At 33.7% G+C, this 18,273-nt stretch overlaps 1 protein-coding gene across 2 annotated transcripts; it reads left to right on the top strand.

Annotated features, from left to right (window-relative positions):
* Nucleotides 1–1,250: 1,250 nt before the first annotated feature.
* LOC128227521 (mucosa-associated lymphoid tissue lymphoma translocation protein 1-like) lies at nucleotides 1,251–17,734 on the top strand. 2 transcript variants are annotated; one of them, XM_052938153.1, is made up of 14 exons: nucleotides 1,251–1,766; nucleotides 3,856–4,016; nucleotides 4,232–4,421; nucleotides 5,076–5,251; nucleotides 5,994–6,023; nucleotides 8,796–8,924; nucleotides 9,166–9,345; nucleotides 9,582–9,963; nucleotides 10,381–10,461; nucleotides 12,511–12,632; nucleotides 14,052–14,204; nucleotides 14,781–14,938; nucleotides 15,880–15,969; nucleotides 16,644–17,734. In XM_052938153.1, the coding sequence occupies exons 1-14, from the start codon at nucleotides 1,597–1,599 to the stop codon at nucleotides 16,827–16,829; spliced, it is 2,208 nt and encodes a 735-aa protein (XP_052794113.1). In that variant the 5' UTR covers nucleotides 1,251–1,596; the 3' UTR covers nucleotides 16,830–17,734. The 2 variants fall into 2 exon arrangements, with proteins under 2 accessions (XP_052794113.1, XP_052794114.1); XM_052938154.1 differs by lacking the exon at nucleotides 1,251–1,766 and adding an exon at nucleotides 2,871–2,944.
* Nucleotides 17,735–18,273: the final 539 nt, after the last annotated feature.

An 18,273-nucleotide genomic window follows, 5' to 3' on the forward strand; every position in this document is an offset into this window, starting at 1 on the left:
TATGACAATAGTGTTTACGATTTAAGAATACGTATGATATCATCCATACTAGTCGCTCCTATATTGAATCGGCAGTGCGCCGAATGATAAATATTGAATAATATCTTTTTCATTATGACAACTACTTGCAAAGCTCTTACACTGTGAATAAACAAGAAGTGCAACGAAAACACCAACGCGACCGTATATGCTAAATATCAAGGTGAATTAGTTCTCTCTGATAAAAAATTAGTGATATTTTTTCATATACTTTTTTTAATCTTAAATGCAAGATTGCCTTACCACTCGAAGGGCTGTATCACATTTCAAAAAATGAAGTTGTCAGTAAAAAGCACAGATATTTGACTGAAATATGACCATTTACCTCGACACCGAGCAGGACATGTTCGCATGTGTGACTACGATGTAATACTCGTTTCTCCAGAGTGCCCCACAGAACGTGGCACGATATCTATATACATTTTGAAATCTGTATTCAATACGTGAAACCAAATGTTTAAGACCCTGAGTGCCATATCAATTGATCGATAGCGTCCATTGTGTTTTTTCGCGGTTTCAAGTTAAAGGTAAACCAGTTGATTTAAGATACCCAAAATGATCGTTACATAGACGTTATATCGGAATGTAATATGTATTTAAGAAGACAAACACTCGAATATTTTTTAAACACGCGTTTATATCGGTTGTGTATATGATATTTCATTGATTAAATGTAAATAATAAATCTTTGCATGCAGTTTTAAAGAAATAAACTATTGTTAGCCATAATGATACCCCAGCCACATTACATCGACTTGTTCGTTCTTTTTTCTTTTCTTTTTAAATTAAACGTCTTACAACTCCTGCTGGAAACACATTTTAATGTAAGTCAGTTAGAACACATTATGCATATTATTATATTTGAGAAGGCACACAAGCTTCGCTCGTTCCGCCCTGCTTAAACATCAAGATGTTATGATAAAGTATCTACATATTACATTTGAATTTTTGCTTAAATGTTTAAGAAAAAAAATCTGAAACGAAAGAGCTTTGTTATTAAACATCAACGCTTGACTACGTCTTGTAATTACAACATATAGTAATATCTTCTTTTTGCAGTTTTTTTTTTACTATTTGTACGTGTGTTCCTTTAAAAAGTGAGTAAGCTTAAAGATATGCTCAACATTCAGTTATTGATCAAAGTACACCCTTTAGATTAGAAATCTTTAGAAATTAGATCATTGTAAAGGATTCAGGAAGTTAAAACAAGGTTTTATTGAAAAGTGAATCAGAAATATTCATTGTAAAAATTATACGGGCTTTCATTTTAAGCAACTTGGCACCACTTATATTAAGTTAGGTGATGATTCTTATTAGAACACAAAACAAATATTACGGATACTTATTACCACTTGTTATAGTCATATTTTGAATTATAAATCGTTACATGATATTTTTATTTAATGACTGAAACCAATATTTGCTAATGATTACTGGATTGAATTCCATGAACAATAAACTAATGTATCAATAACAAAATACATCAGAGTCATGATAGAATATAGATAATATTATGCAATTTTTCCGTGAGTAAGTTTATTTCAGAGTAAAATAATCATGTCAGTGAATAATAGATTAAACATGGATGCGAGTGTCAGTGATCTTCCGGGAAGTGTTTGGATTAAGGCCAGAGAAGTGTTGGACACGAATCCTGCACCAAGGAATTGGAGAGCCTTAATTGGAACTCTGGAAACATCTAACATGATTAAACAGAGATACAAAATCACGTAAGTTGATGCTACGGAATAATCTATGAATAAACATTATGCTTTCGTTTTTTTTATTTTATTACTATTCTAATATATATATTTCTCACAATTTATTGTGTTGCCAATGCTCATACATTTCAAAATGAAAAACAATTGCGCATAATGAAGTATTTGTAGTGCATGCTGTTTTGCCAATAGTGGCAACTTTATTAAATGAATATAATAAATACTAAACAAGAGTTTAATACAAAGTGAATCACAGTTCAAACATCTGATCTTCTTGATGATTATGATCAACTAATGCGATTGTCTTATGATAAGCAATACATACGAGGTGACTGAATGCATGACACAAATCTGAATCAGACTGTTAAAACAAACTGTACTATTGGCATACTTTTTCAACGGTTATATTGTTATTAATACAATTACAACCCTGTTTAGGGGTAAAGGCAAAGACCCAAACGACAATGAACTACTCTTACTAAATGGTCAAATTCCTGATTGAAAATAAAACCTAAAACTATATATAACAAAATTAACGCTGAATAATGGTAATTTTGTACACGTGAAAGCCACGTCATTTTACGCTATGGGGTTGAGCCGTTTCGATTAACCACATTCGTTTTAAAATATAACTACATCAAGCAAAATTAACGTGTCTAATGGAAGTTGAACATTAAAAGAAGATTTTCAACTTTGTATAACCTTAGTATTATAATGTTATTAATTGGGTGATTTCATATTGGCCTAGTTATTTGTCCGATGTTAACTGTATTTGCCTGAGCCCGAAAGGCCGAGATGCAGTGGCCCGTTATGTAAACGTTAACACCGGTATTCTTGTCGAGAGAAACAGTATACGTCAAAAATGCTTCAAAGTGCAAATTATCACAAGCGCTGGCCAGACATTGTTCTGTCAAAACGACATAGTACCCAGCTCGCCTTAATCGATTAGCGAAAGCGGCCGAAGGACGGGAACCATCGGAAAAGGGTTGAGTGTTCCGGTGGTTCCCGTCCTTCGGCCGCTTTCGCTAATCGATTAAGGCGAGCCGGGTACTACGTCATTTTGACAGAACAATGTCTGGCTAGAACTTGTGATAATTCGCATTTTTAAGCATTTTTGTCGTATGCTGTTTCTCTCGACAAAAATACCGGTTTAAACGTGTATATAACGGGCCACTGCATCTATGAGACAGGTATTTTGTTTGTAGCTTACGAAGAAGTTATAATTTTCAACGAGAATTGGTCTTTGTTTACATTTTCGCCAGGCGAACATTCTTCACTTGTTTCATATTACAGTATAGGGTATTTTTGAATTATGTAAAATCTGATTTTATGTGTATGGCAATGTATTATATTATTGAAACACATGTTCAAGTATGTGTAAAATATAATTTTGGCTAGTTGAAATTATTTATTGTGACTTTCATGAGCCTTTGTCATTAAGCCACTGTGATTTTGACATGCGTCCTTAAAGTGACATTGCACATACTTATGAATATAGAACTGTACATTGTAAGGAAGCATGTCTTTTCGTCTTAATTTCGTAAATCGTTTGCTAAAACGACAAATTTTTCACCTTCGTCGTCCATTTTGTCGATGTACAAAATCATAATAGTCGTAAAATCCACCAACGGTTTAAAAACAACTATAATATCACACCGTACAAAGTGGTTTAATCATTTAATAGGTTCAAGTATTCCGTATAGAGTTATACGAAGCACAAAATTTGCAAACCGGTCGGAAAAAGGAAAACAAAATGGCTACCTTTAAAAAAAAATCAAGCATATTTCTCATATTAGGCGAGTTTTGACAGCCAATGAAAATGGCCCATTTCTCAAATCCTATATTAGGCGAGTTTTGTAGCCAATCAAAGCGGAGAAAACTCATATTAGGCGAGTTTTGTCGATATTGGTCGAGTTTGGTCGATATAGAGCGAGTTCTGTCATATATTGTCTTCAATTGTCTGGTATTGGTACAGCAATTGTCTCTGTATCACGTCAAACACGTAATAGTTGATTAATAAATAAATATAGAGATTTTGGCGTGTTTATTAGATCGATACAGTTAGCAATAATTCATTAAACATATTGCACTAAACTTCTAGCCCTCAGCAAGTCGAGCTCTGGGCTCAAGGGATCGAAAGAGAAAGTGCAGCTGGGAAACTGCTTACAGAGTTGGGCTCGCAAGGCATGACCGTCGGGGATTTGTCAGCTCTGCTGGAAGAGACAGGCATCGATACGTATCTGCTGGGCCTCTCTAAATATGGTAAGTGGTCAACATTATATTTTGACCAATGAGAAAGCATTATCTTTCAAATATGCCGATACATTTTTTTCAGTAATTAGGCAGTCAGCCGTTAATACTTTTAATCAGGGGACGCAGTAAATATAAACACTGACTTGCCTAGTAGCTCGTAATTTCATCCATTGATATAGACCACTAGAAGTCACCTTTCAATTGTTGTTCTAACTTTTTTTCAGAGAAAATAAGAATAACACAAAGCCCAGCGAAAGAAGTGGACATAAATGAGGGAGAGACTCTAGTGTTGGAGATAGCGGCCATGGGGAAACCACACCCAAGATTTCAGTGGTTCTTTTGTCCAGATGGGAAAAATAAGTTTAATGAATTGAAGGGATGTACCGAGAGAACACTCACAATAGCCAATGTCACGTACGACTATGCACATCAATTCCTTTCATGTCAGTAAATCAAAATGTTCAAAATATAATAAAGGCACTGGATACATAACAGGCGTAGTTGAAAATAGGATGTTTATAAAACCTTTATTGAATAGTTTTGAAAATCTAAGGCTCAAGCCAGCATGCTAGGCCTTTTCAACTTTATAATAATCTACAACAGTGATTATTGTGAAAGTTTTATTATTAACCTGCTTTTCCATAAACCAAAGTGCCTATCCTGGTGGAACTTTGTTTGTCCCACTTTCATAGTAGAAAGTTACGTCCTACAATTAACAGTGCATGTAGATTAAAAACATGTTAGGTCATTAACATAACATTATTGATTTATGGTACTGTATATAAAATTAATTTCTTTACGTAAGTTAGTATATACACTTTCTCAGTAATAACGACAGGTATATATCTAGGTGCGTTATTACCTTTTTGTCTTTCTAAACAGAGCCTTTTTACCTTTCTTTGCCGTAGCTGGTACCCGGTTCCCAATCGACGAACATGGTTTTTCATGGCCTCTGAAATAAGTTTCATATTAAGAACAAAACTAATAGAACTAACAGATTAGGTGAAGTTTTAAATTTCTGAACGTTCCTAAACTATTGCAACAATTGAAACTACATCATCTTTACAGTTCTGCTAATGCTGGTGGTTATTCGTGCCAGATCCATAACTGTTCCGATCCTCAGAAGACAAGGCTTACGAACATATCCCTCGTGATTATCAAGCCCAAACCGATTTTCGTTTCTAAGAGGCTAAACCTGCCAGGTGCCAAAAACCTTTCAAAAATGCCTCACCATCCATCACCAAGTAAGTTTTGTCTTATGTAAGGTAAACCTTGTTCCATCATGTTCCAACAAATGTTTTATATGCGGTAGACCTTTTTGTGCGGATTTTTCCTGAAGGACTGTGTGTTTACAATCAGTTTGATAAATAAATTTATCAATGGTAGAAAGTTATCAGTTAAAGTACATGAACTTAAACTTTTAACTGCCCTTTTTACTAGAATTATCGATATTTGATTAACAAAGCAAGGTGCTGGTGTACAGTTCCTACCAATATTTAGAATTTTAAGCATTGTTTACAAGCGTGTTATACAGTTCCTTCGAAAATAATAAACCAACACACAAAATTCTTAAGATGTACAATTGAGGGAACTTTTCCATGTTCATTGTTTTTATATTATTTGAAAGGGCTTTATGTGATTAGAAAGCACATGTAAATATTATATTTTAAACAAATATCACAAACGAGTCCTTTGAACATTTGATTTCAGCTAAGATTATAACAACACTTCTAAGAGCGACAAACGTTTCCAATATGTACTTTCGGTTAATTAGTTTACGTACAAACGAACCGGGATGGTATAGTCAGTTGTTTTTAACGGCACCTGACTAACAAGGCCTCGACGACACATTTTTTATTCTTTTAAGGCATACAGACACATCTAAAAATGTTTACCAAGATGCAGGTATATTATTTTAATTGTTCTGTTTGATGTTGCATACTGAGCAACGCAAGTCAACGCATGTTTTTCTGTATTTTATTTTAGCTCCTGTTCGTCACATAGAGCAAAATCATGGTAAGAGTTGTTTATGATCACTCTAAATGGTTTCAGTCAAAATACATCTCCCTTTTGTGGGTACCTTTTACTTCTGTGATCACACAACCTTCCAGTAAAAAGCAACTTTAATAATTAAATAAATGAAAAACATTGGATAAAACTCTTTTCCTCTGATAATTCGACTGTTTTGATAATTTATCTTTTAACATGAAACAGGTTCATAAAAAACTAATACAACATAACACCTACATGGATGATATATTAGCATGCAACGGTCACAGACGATATATTGACATGCAACGGTCACAGCTGATATATTAACATGCAACACCTCCATTAAATGTAGATGGTGGATACACTTGTAACATGAAACACCTACGTAAATGATATATAAACATGCAACGATCAAAGATGATATACCAACATACAGCATCCATATTTAATGTAGTAGCGTGATGTAGAATGCCCATGCAACACTTGTATTATATTGATATGTAAAATTATGCAATACTAATAGATAATGAATCAACATAGAACACTAATATATAATAGAGTAGCGTGTCTAGTACATAGATGATCTATACAAATGTAACAGTCATAGATCTCCTAGTAACATGCAACAGTTAGATATATCTTATTGAGATTGTAACTCCTACAATGATGACCTTTTAATATATAACACTTACATAGAAAGTCTAGTACCATCCAACACCTATATAGCTGGTAAAGTAATATGTAGCACCTTTCCCCTAAAAAGATGATCTAGTAACAAGTTACACATAGTTCACGTTTCACACTTACAAAACTGATCAAGTAACGTGTACAACTCAAATATTATATATTTATTCTCATATCCTACATAGATGATAAAGTAACATGTTACAATTAGAAAGATGATCTATTAACATGTAACACTCATATATGATATATTTAAATGCAAGCTTATAAATGGTATACTAACATGTAACTATGTCTATTCATATGTGACACCTACATAGATTATTATTTTTTAAGAAGTTTAGGTAGTCAGTACTCTATAATTAGTGTTCAATTCTTTTCTACTATTATATGTTATACTCTTGTATCATCGGCATGGTGACCTAAATTCTTTTAAAATTAACTATTTATGTTTTCCCTGTTGCTTTTTAGCATGTTTTTCAAAGCTTGTTTAAAACGTTCTTGAATGCTCTGTTTATTTCCATGTATTTACGAATAAGTCTTTTAGATTTGTGTAAAAAGCTCACGAGAAATTGTGAAGTCCAATTGTTTTCAAGTATTCCATCATTTATAAAAGGGAGAACAATGTTATGAAATAAATGTTGTTGTTGGTAGTTTATTGCTGGTTTTTCTTGCTCTTTTGCGTTTAGTTTACACATATTTTATTCATCAGCGTATTAAAACAAATCATACAGACAAACAGAAAACACATGTAAAATCAAGAAAAGGATTAGAACGAAAGAATATAAGTATCTTCCATGGCCGAGAGTGTAAGATATGTTCATTCCGACCCGAGCGTAGGGTGTTTTGCGGAAACGAGGTTTACCGAGTTTCCGCAAAACACCCTGCGCGAGGGTCGGGATGAACCTATCCTTAGACTCTCGGCTATGGTAGATGTTTTTTCTCCCACCTCAGTTAAACAAAATTAAGTAAAAATGTATGTTTTGCTGGAACTCTTTTGTGAGTAGTGAGAATAATTGCGTATGGATATACGATAGCACGCGGTTGTCATGGATATGCGAGCAGTGATCCAGTTAATATTAATAGTCAAATCGGTATTTTTAAATAGTTCTAAGGAGAATAAAGCATTATTTCTTAAATGGTGCTTGAAAACTTTTTTATAGTCACATTTGAAGCGAGAAATAATTAATTAGAGTTCTAAATATTACCATAAGACAAGTCTACAAGTGCTACTGACGACAGTCTTCAACAAGGGAGGTAATTACAGTGTGGTGACCATTAAAAAAGAAGTTCCATACGGGCATTTTATCTTCGCCCGTGGTTAAGATAAGAATATCTAGCATGGTTAAATTATTGGATCTACTTATCTAAGGTGGGAGAAAAATATATCTTAAAAAGTTCTTTTCCAAACCTTAGCAAAAGTAAATATTTAATGACGGACAATTGTACAGCTTACAATGTAGATGACACAATGATATTGATATTGTTGAATCATATGGCAGTGTCTAACATGATTTGGCTTTGTTTAATATTATTTAATCTTTAAAGATTTAATTCTGTTTGAGAACATAATAAGAAGGTGAAATAGGTTAAGAGAGAAGAAAGAGGGTAGCGTGGTTTAAATAAATTACTTCCATTGCCTATTCTTCACCGAGCCCTGATTGGTAGTGCTGAATATCACATGTTTTGCGTTTGGTAGTCGTAACAAATTATTAACACTACATAGATGATCCATTTACATGTAACATCTTCATTTACGATATATTAACATGTAACATTTACATAGATGATCAATAAACATGTAAAACCTTATCATATAATGTAATATCGGGTCATTTGCATTTCAACATTACTCCGTTATCAATTTGAATTTCTTTAATCATACAGTCAAAACCAGAAAGCAAATATTTTGATAAATTCCTGCCAACTTTATTCAGTTACAAATGTATTTTATTGCATCTAATTAGTTGGCTTTCATTCCTAAAGAGTGTATACTGTTACCAATAAGTTTTACTGTTTGTTGACGTTTATGGCTATGATGCTGTTTTTCTACAAACGCTTACACAACTTATGTTATTAGGTTATTTATAAATACGAATGTACATATTTCAGAAATAAGGGTAATTTCTCATCCTACTTCTAAGGAGCTCGAGTTGGGTGAACGTGCCTTGTTTATGGTGGAGGCTCAATGTGGTTTGCCCCTCCGATACCAGTGGATCAAGGACGGGAAAGAAATTAAGGGTAAAACATGTGATGGTATAAAATATTAATATATATATTTATACTGATAGATTGTCAAAGAAAGACATATGAGGTCCAGCCCCAATATTCTCAAAAAAGCTTTAGCATGCAAAGATTTTAGCCAAATGTTTTGCTTACAAAAAAAGACTTACATAAACCTGTATGGATTATAACAAAGTAAGACTTGTTAATAAATATTTATTATAAATTTAATAATGCGTATTTGTATTCGTTATAACAGGTGCAAATAGCTTTAAGTACAAGATCTACAACATACAAGACGCGAGTTGCCAGGGCACTTACCAGTGTGAGGTCAAGGCCATGAAAATGACAGTAGACGGACGGGTAATTCAGAGCAGTCGCGTGTTAACAAACCCCGCATTGTTGCATCTTAAGATACCATTTGTTAATCTATATAACCGTAAGCAGTTTGTGTATCTTCCCTATATTTGAAATAAAACTAAATCCACTCATTAACCAATATTGACTTTAAAGGCATATGTTACTTAACAAAGTTTAGTATTACATTAGATTATTCGTTTGCATGTAAAGAAATCGGGATGGAAACTTATTGAATAAATAGATATGCTAATCAAAGTTTGTAGGAAAACCGTTATCCATTATTTTGGTTTGATTACTTCATTTTTATTTTTCCAGCTCATGACAAAGTGGCTTTACTGATCGGAAACTCTGATTACCTTTCGGCAATTTCGTTAAAGGCCCCTCCAAACGACATTCGGGAAATGGCTGAAAGCCTCGTTTCAATTAACTTCAAAGTCGTTATGTTACTGAACTTAACCAAGCCAGAAATTGAAAATGCTGTCATAGAGTTTTGTAAATTGATCGACAAAAACGTGTATGTTGTCTTCTATTTTTGTGGACATGGTTTCGAGGAAAGAGGAGTTTCTTATTTAATACCGACGGATGCCCCATCCATGCCCGCGTCAAATGAATGTGTGAATACAAGTCTTATCTTGCACAACTTCCAGAAAAAGAACCCGGCTCTGGTGTTCCTGGTACTGGATACTTGCAGAATGTCGTAAGAATACCCAAGTTTGTACTGTCTTTATTGGTTCAATTGTTATGAAATGCACTTGTATGCTAATGCAATGGAATCAATAGGGATGATATATCAATGTGAACACCGAACTAACTAGAGATACAAACGTACGAACATGGCATACAAACGTCACAAGCACACCGCAGACACATCAAAATAGTTCATCCGATGAATGCTGGGAGTTCCGTTTTAAAACAGTCCATGAAACTCGAGTTGATCGGAACCGGAAACTACTGGAGGCTTTATATGACGATAACCTAACACTATCATAATTCAAATAAGGGCCTGGAATATCTCATGAAAACTTGGTTACAGCAAAATGTATTTATATACACATATGTAATACTTAAGATAATGTGTCTTATGTGTAGTATGTATATTATTTTGTCATTTTAGGGGCAAAGGCAAATCCTCAGAGCCACCAAGAAGTTTTTTCACGTCGGCGCAGAATGCAAACGTTTGCTACTGCTATGCCACGTAAGACATTTTAATTATGATTTGTTCTTTTTGTTGTGTAAAAAAGTATTGCCTTGGTGAACAAGATTGCAAAAGTGACAGTGCAGAACAGATCATGTTTTACCAGAATATGCAAATGGCAGAATATTGTACAAAATGGCGACAAGTACAAACTTTCATACACGTAAAGCAATTGTTTTTTAAATCGAAATAACAAACAAAATATGCATTCAATAATATATTAGTTTGTAACATGTAAGTGATGCAAACCAAAAAAACAATAGCTGTATATAGTTGACGTCATTTCCGATTTAAGTTATTAACCGATGTACAAATGGTCTTGTCATTTCAAGCTTGTCAATAACGTTAAATGTTGTCGCCATGTTACTGCATGTTAATTTGATATCTTTTGGAAAGACATTGCTTACGGATAACTGATATGTAAAAAAATGGCCGACAATCTATTACAGATAAAAGTACGGTTATTTGTATGTTATTCATTTATTTCAACTCAATTCACATGTGAAATGTCAGATACAATGGTAATCTAAAATGCATACAAAACGTTTAAAACACGATTTATAGTTAACTTCATTTCTTTTTAATAAAAAAGGTTTCGATTTTATTGACATCCTGCTGGACTGCGATTAAAATGCATGTGAAAACATAGAGTAATAAAGACTATGAGAGCTTTATAGTAGTTTTTCAATTGATTTAATTGCAGAAGAAGAATTTATCTATGAATTATGAATATTTGAATGTTATAGAAATCAATATCTGTAATGTAAATTGAATAATTGATATGTATTTAATATACTATATCATACTATGCATGATATGTAATGACGATAAATAACATTTACCATCATAGGGTTTTCACACATATGCATTGATAGAGTTAAATAAAAGCTCGAGTAACTATATGACCCCTAATTGCATGAAATATATTTAAATATATCTAATATATATAAAAAAAATCGGATATTATTGTATTGTGTTCAGTTACATGTTCATATATATTAAATGTATTTCATTTTCATTTTTACTGCACGAAATACGAGGTTGTTGATAACTTTGTTGCCATTATCAGCAACGCCGTCAGCGTGAAACAACTTGGACAGTTACTCAAAACCCGTTCAAGATATTCAAATAAACCTGTGCATATGTTACAGAAGACAATTATGCATAGTAGTCGATGCCACTGAGGCCAGGCATGTCACCCATAGTTTCCTTCACACTAATTATTGATCTCTAAATATCAGCTGCCTCTCCCCTCCCCTGCAATGTCTGGTGCCGACTGTTTGCCTCATATGGTGCCTTCTTCAAAGCCAGCATCTCCTCAACATCACTCAAGCGACCTTCTCTGCCATCTCAGTCGAAGATGCATGCTGGGCTGCACATAGTTTGTGACAGCCCTTATGCCTGATAATAAAAGGTCCCTTCAAATGTGTAGTTCATGCAAGACACACCGTTCAAGCCTTTGCATCAGCTGCTGTTGTTGTACAATACTTATTATGCCTGGCAGTAAGTCGCATTATGGGATCATGTGCTAAGGAAGGTGTTTTCCCTTATGGGTTATCGCAGCAATTGCATCTCATAGAGCCAATCTTGAGAAAATAATCCTTATGCATTTGATTAAGCCAATTACAAGAATTGTCATAATGATCTAGGATGACATTTTTAGCAGATTGTATACAAATTATACTGGTATTTAGAAATCTGTGTCAGTTTACCTGTTCATCATTCTTTTGATCTCATGTGATCCATCTCACTTCTCTTACATCCAACAAAAACGCTGAGCAGGTAGATGTGATATTAACTTTACCAGTACGGTGATGTTGTCTCGGTATGTTTATCCACGCTGAGGGCCACGATATTGCCTAAATTGTTGTAACATGAACATATTGACAAAGCTTTGACTGAGAGTTGTCATTGTTTTTTCAGTAAAACAATATGGTTTAGTTGAAGTGTCGAGAATGTGTGTTTGTGTGAGTGCTAGTGCGTGTGAGTGTGTCTTTTATATAATAAAAGGCTTGAATTATACCAATCATATAACCCTTGACATTACAGGAGTTTGGGATTGAGTGCGCTCGAAAACACGAGTGAACAGAGAGGTCTCCTGATACGATATCTTGCCCCGTTGTTAACGAAACCCATCGGGATTGACAACCTCGTCATTGAACTTAAAGAAGGTAGATTTAAGCGGTTGAAATGGTTTATATATGTAGATGTATATATATGTACGAAAGTACTTTAAAAAAGTGTTCAATATCATACAATCACAAACGATACGCGATATAGCATTGCTGCAACCCGACCATCTATACTATATAGGATTTGTCTGATGCAATTGTTTAAGGTCCTGATGCACGCTTCTTCATTTGACATCTCTAGAATTATTTCTCCGGCCCGGACTATACAATATGTTAAAAGTACAAGGATTAAAAACTAGAAAAAAGATAGGACATTCAAGAATATTTCATAGTTGTCTTATAAGAACATCATCACCGGCAGGGAGTGTCATCTGACAGGAATATTCCTTTCTAACGCATATTTTCTTATCCACAATACTAATAAATAGTATATATATATGCAGTTTTAAAATACCATTTATAGAGGAAATACATCAAACTATTTATCACCAATCTCCATCACACATGCAACTTATAGCAAACGAATGGGGATTGTTTTATTGATTGTAGTGCTGAAGGTCGTGGTCACTGTTGTTTAAAATAGAATCATGCTTTCCCCACCTGAATTGTATTGATAAGTTTAGGTTACCTAGGAAAAATGTCAATATTTTTAAGGTGGTTAATGGAGCGAACTTCAACAATTTGAAAAAAAAAGAAATATTCTTAAACTCTTATCACCATGAAATGTACGACAGAATGATTCAATTGTAACGTTCCCTTTAAGTTGAGCATTAAAGTTACTTCAATAATTTTGATAAGAGTTTATTCGAATGGAAGTTTTTGGAGCAAAATATTTTAGAAGAATTATTTTGAAACTTTATACACACGCTCATCATGCCTTGCATCATAGCCAAACATATGTTTTATTTAGATTTACCTTTATAGTAAGTATATTTAGTATTATAGTATATTAAGTAAATTTGAGGAGTAAAATATTAGAGATTTTCTTTGAAATCTGAAACTATTTGTATTTCAAGTGGGAAGCACACCTTTATTAGCCACAACCTTTTCGTCTTACAGTTCCTTATTTATGTTCCATTGACTAAACTTAGTTTTTGTTTAAGTAAACTACATTCAAACTTTCGACTACTGTACTTGTTTATTTAGTTTTTCATTAAAATATTGTTTATATCTTCATAGTAACAGGTAAACAAACAGAAACTTTTGCCTCAGATTTTCAAGCACTTCGCGTTGAGCAATTCTCAGACCGCTTTTGGTGGTTTAATCAATATAATTTTCATTATCAAACCTTTGGTAACTCTAATTTCATGAAATGCTGTTTTGAAACAACAGGGTAAATTAAATGGTTATTTATTACTATGGGTTTTATCTGCGCATTATTAAGATCGCAAGTTTCATTGGGATATTTGATTACTTTGACAAAGCTCACAAAAATTGACATTTTAGTTTATCTTATAGAGTTTAGCCGTAGTCCTAAGCACTGTGATAAACAACTTCCTGAGATAAGGTCGAATGTTGGTGAAACGCGAAGATCACTGACGGACGAAATCACTTACCTCGGACAGCAACAAGCGTACAAGGCTAGGGAAAGATTATGGGGTAACTATAACAGTAAGTCAGTGTTAACGAGTAGCTCTCTAAACAAGTCAATTACGGAGTAACTATAAATGTAACATAATATTATTTAATATATATCCCGTCAAGTCTATTTTATAGAGGGCAATAACATTGTTTGTATAGCTAAGTCAATTTTGAATAATAGCTTTATTGTGTTATGATTATAGAAGTTGTTATGTAGTAGCTATCTTGGTAAGCTTATTTATCCAGTGGCTGGATTATATTATACGTATAATCAATGATATGGAGTAGCTATCACTTTAAGTCAATAAGGTAGCTACAATGTGTAATGATCAAAGTCAATGCTATCAAGTGATAATCATGATAAGTCAATGGTATCAGTTGCTTCATATATCGTTATAATTTAATTTAATGTTATAAAATCCAGCTTTTCCACTGGTATGACAGTAGCTGTACTGGTTATCATTGTTGTAAAATGTAGCTGTATTCCATACAGGATACCAAATGCTATGGAGCAGCTACTATGTATATAATTAATTTTACAAAATTGGACATTGTTAACTGGAAAACAAATTACAGGAAATACAACTTACTTTTATATTTCCATAGACAAGCCGAGGAATCGTGACCTGACTTTCCCATTGCTTGGAATTGTTCTACAGCTTGACTTCCAGTCATACTATAACAATCTTTTAGATGTCTTTGTGTTGGTGCAGGAGCAAGGAGAGACCCAACAATGTGTTGCTTTCATTTCCAACTTCTCTCCGGTAGGAATACAAGTGTTGATTGTACCTGCACTTCATATAATAAGTGTCTTCCCTTCACCTTATGTCTAGCATGTGCCATAATGCATGCACTAGGAATATATTATATTCAAAATTCATTTACTATCAGCTGAAACAGACTTAATCCTGATTTCATTCAGCCTTTTAGATTTATCCACTCTGTTCAACAGCTTTTCGAATGAAAAGGGAAGGAATAATTTCCGTAGCACTGAGGGCATCATTGCAGTGCATCGTTATTAGCTTGTCTGTTTAACGAGGAACAGTAGTTTAATCTGTTAATGCCGTGTAACTTGCCTATATTTTTACGAGGAATATCATGAAATGCCAACAACAGTTTTATTCCTTTTAATTGATGGACTTTCAGATACTAACAATTATAACTAAAACATGAAGAAAATGTATAATCGAGCAATTGTCTTAGCAATGATTTCATCTTAGGCAGCGTCGATATCGGCGGCGTCTTGCTATACCTTTGACCATGGTCAAAACTCAGAACCTATTCAAGATATTCAAATGAATCTTGGTATGTATGTTGCCATCTACAATATGCACATGTAAAGCATGGCGTTTAACTTGTTATTACCAATTATTGCATTTAAATTGCATATTCTTTCATAGCAGGTTATGCTCTTCAAATGAGTCGGCTGGGTTTTATCCATATGTCAATGTAGTTTAAATATGACAATTGTGAGTGACTATAGTTGGGTCTTATTCAAAACAGATTGTCAAATGTTAAAATCAGCATTTCACAATATCACCGACGCTTTTTTTGTTAAAGTAGAAAGCTGTACACAGTGTTTATATACCAAAAGGCATTATGTTTGCTCATTTCACATGAACACTACGATATATGAATTCCATGCTAATGTTCATGTTAACTGTGATTGTACAACAGTTACCTTTGCATTGATTGCCTTTCTTAGATCATCTCCCAGTATGGCAACAGGGATGCGTTTAAGAGGAACGGAAAACATGGAACGAGGACCACTCTTCAAGATATACAGAAGCTAAAGGTATTGTCATTGTGATGCCCAATTCGAAGAAATGTGGGGATATAAGTTTGCAAATAATGATAGGCCTGTCAGTTGGTTAGTCTTTTTGCCGGTATGTAGACTGTGTTTTGCTTGTACAAGAACTCCACAACAGTTTGATATTGGACCATTGAACTTCAGAGTATATTGCCATTGATCGGTAGATAAACCATATTGCTGTTGGGGTCAGTAAGTCAAAGGTCAAGGTCACTATTAGGTCTGGTATTATATTGTTTTGCACAATACCTTGAAAATGATATGACTACTGTAATTCCATGACACTTGCCCAGTAGATTCCCCAAATGTTTTGGAGCTCAGAATATAAAGATCAAAGTAAATGTCGTTTTAAAAACGCTTGTGAGTGTTGTCAATAATAAGGGCCCATGTGTGATCGGCGGCATGGTTATAATCGAACTTAATACACTTTAAACTTGGCAATAACTAAAAAATGTTTAAAATATTGACAGTCAAGTTTTATACATTTTACTAGTCACACGCATATGGTTATCAATATTCATAACTCTAATTTTGATAATGGTCCAGTTACGATCTTTCAACGAATGAAAATACTAACAGACGAGCATTTGCACCTGCTTGTGTCGCTCTTGTGTCATAACCAAGTTTTAACTGAGCATCTTTCCTAAATCTTCTTACAGGACAATCTGGTAGTTGACATCAGTGTTGTTTTTGTGCACCGACGGGATGGGCGACAGTACAGCAGTACTCAGAGAGTTGACCTGGGACTTCCGCTCGTGTCAAATTTGAAACTGTGGAAGCCCGCAATAGGCTTTGAGCCCACGTATCGGGAGCCTATTGAACAAGAAGAAACATACAGTATCTGAGATTAAGAAAGGTTACTGTGTTAAATGTATTAGATAAAAGAGTTTGTATTGACATACTAATCCAACGTTTGTTTTAATATATTCAATTTATAAGCTGATCATCTCTGAATGGCAACAACAGAAACAGTTTTTCTTTGACTCAACTTAAACTCATTTAGTTTCTATTTACTTTGCTATCGCTTTTGAATGCTTTGAGAAACAACTGATCTTGTTTTTTTAGAGATTTGTATCACAACCATTTTGTACCATTGTTATTAGTGTTTTTTCATATAAGACACGATATTTATGCATTTAAAGACTTGAGTTGATAAAAGAAAACTTAAAATATAGGAAAATACAAATACCACGTATGTAGGGCCTTTCAATATAAAAAAGATTTTCCAACGTTATTCCTCTGAGGCTAGGTTGAAAAAGACAAATGAATGCTTATTTATCCCACTATCATACTTAATATTTTTTGTTATACACGTTATATTAAAGGTTTTTATTATCTAGTTCATGCGGTTTTTGAAGAAAAACATTCAAGATTTTGTCAAAGCCTTGGTGGCGATTTTATCAGCACCATCGGCGGCGTGTCATGCAAATACATTAACCTTGATCGTGACTAAATTTCTGTTGAAGATAATCCAATTCCTGGTTCACATGCGGCCAGAAATTATATACGATGCATAGCAAAGCCAATATTCTATTTCTTCAATAAATGTATTGTTTAGTGCTTAGTTAACCATCAAGTACAGTGTGTATATATACGTTAATTTATGTTCAATTAAGATGATTGTGTAATTCTTGTATGATGTTCGATAAATATTTGTTATGAACCACCAAATGTTTTTATTTAAATGCAAGTGCTGGTCACAAGTAAATACATTGTACTGCTGTTTCTTTAATATGTTTTATTAAAGTATTGCATATTTTTATATTCCTGATTTGTTATGACTCTGTAAAAACAACATTCAATAATGATTCAGTTGCGACTGAGTTTATATTTATTTCAATATGCTCTGTGTGTTTTCCTTTCTAATTCACCAATTTAAATGAATGCAGTTCGTATGCTCCAACACTTCTTTGAAGTACCATTTATGAGCAAGGTACAAGTTACCAAGTATACAAGGGCAAGTTCCATAGAGCTTCATGGTGAATAGATTCTATGTTGTGAAACCTTTCATTTCTTAACAACGTATAACTTAATTACCCTATCAATTTGCATCAAATGTATTGACGTGCCTTCAATAGTGTAAAAATACAATGATAACGGTGTAATTCCTGATGAATCAATCAAAGAATCTTTATCTAGCGCCCATATGCTATTGAAAGTAGTATTGCAATAACAAAGTTATTGCGAAACTGCACATTGCAAAATCTAAATATGTATATTTATCGCCACTTAATTAGTATATCTTTCACCGAAACTCTTGTTCGAAATGAAACAGTTATCATCAAATAC

This window comes from Mya arenaria, chromosome 3 (genome assembly GCF_026914265.1).
Source record: "Mya arenaria isolate MELC-2E11 chromosome 3, ASM2691426v1".
In the NCBI taxonomy this organism is placed as follows: domain Eukaryota; kingdom Metazoa; phylum Mollusca; class Bivalvia; order Myida; family Myidae; genus Mya; species Mya arenaria.

Bases quoted from the DNA above. Each gene is read 5' to 3' on its own strand.
- LOC128227521 (XM_052938153.1), top strand. From the start codon at position 1,597: ATGTCAGTGAATAATAGATTAAACATGGATGCGAGTGTCAGTGATCTT. The intron at 4,017-4,231 runs GTAAGTGGTCAA...ACTTTTTTTCAG, and splicing joins GCTGGGCCTCTCTAAATATG to AGAAAATAAGAATAACACAA. The intron at 14,939-15,879 runs GTAGGAATACAA...TGCCTTTCTTAG, and splicing joins TCATTTCCAACTTCTCTCCG to ATCATCTCCCAGTATGGCAA.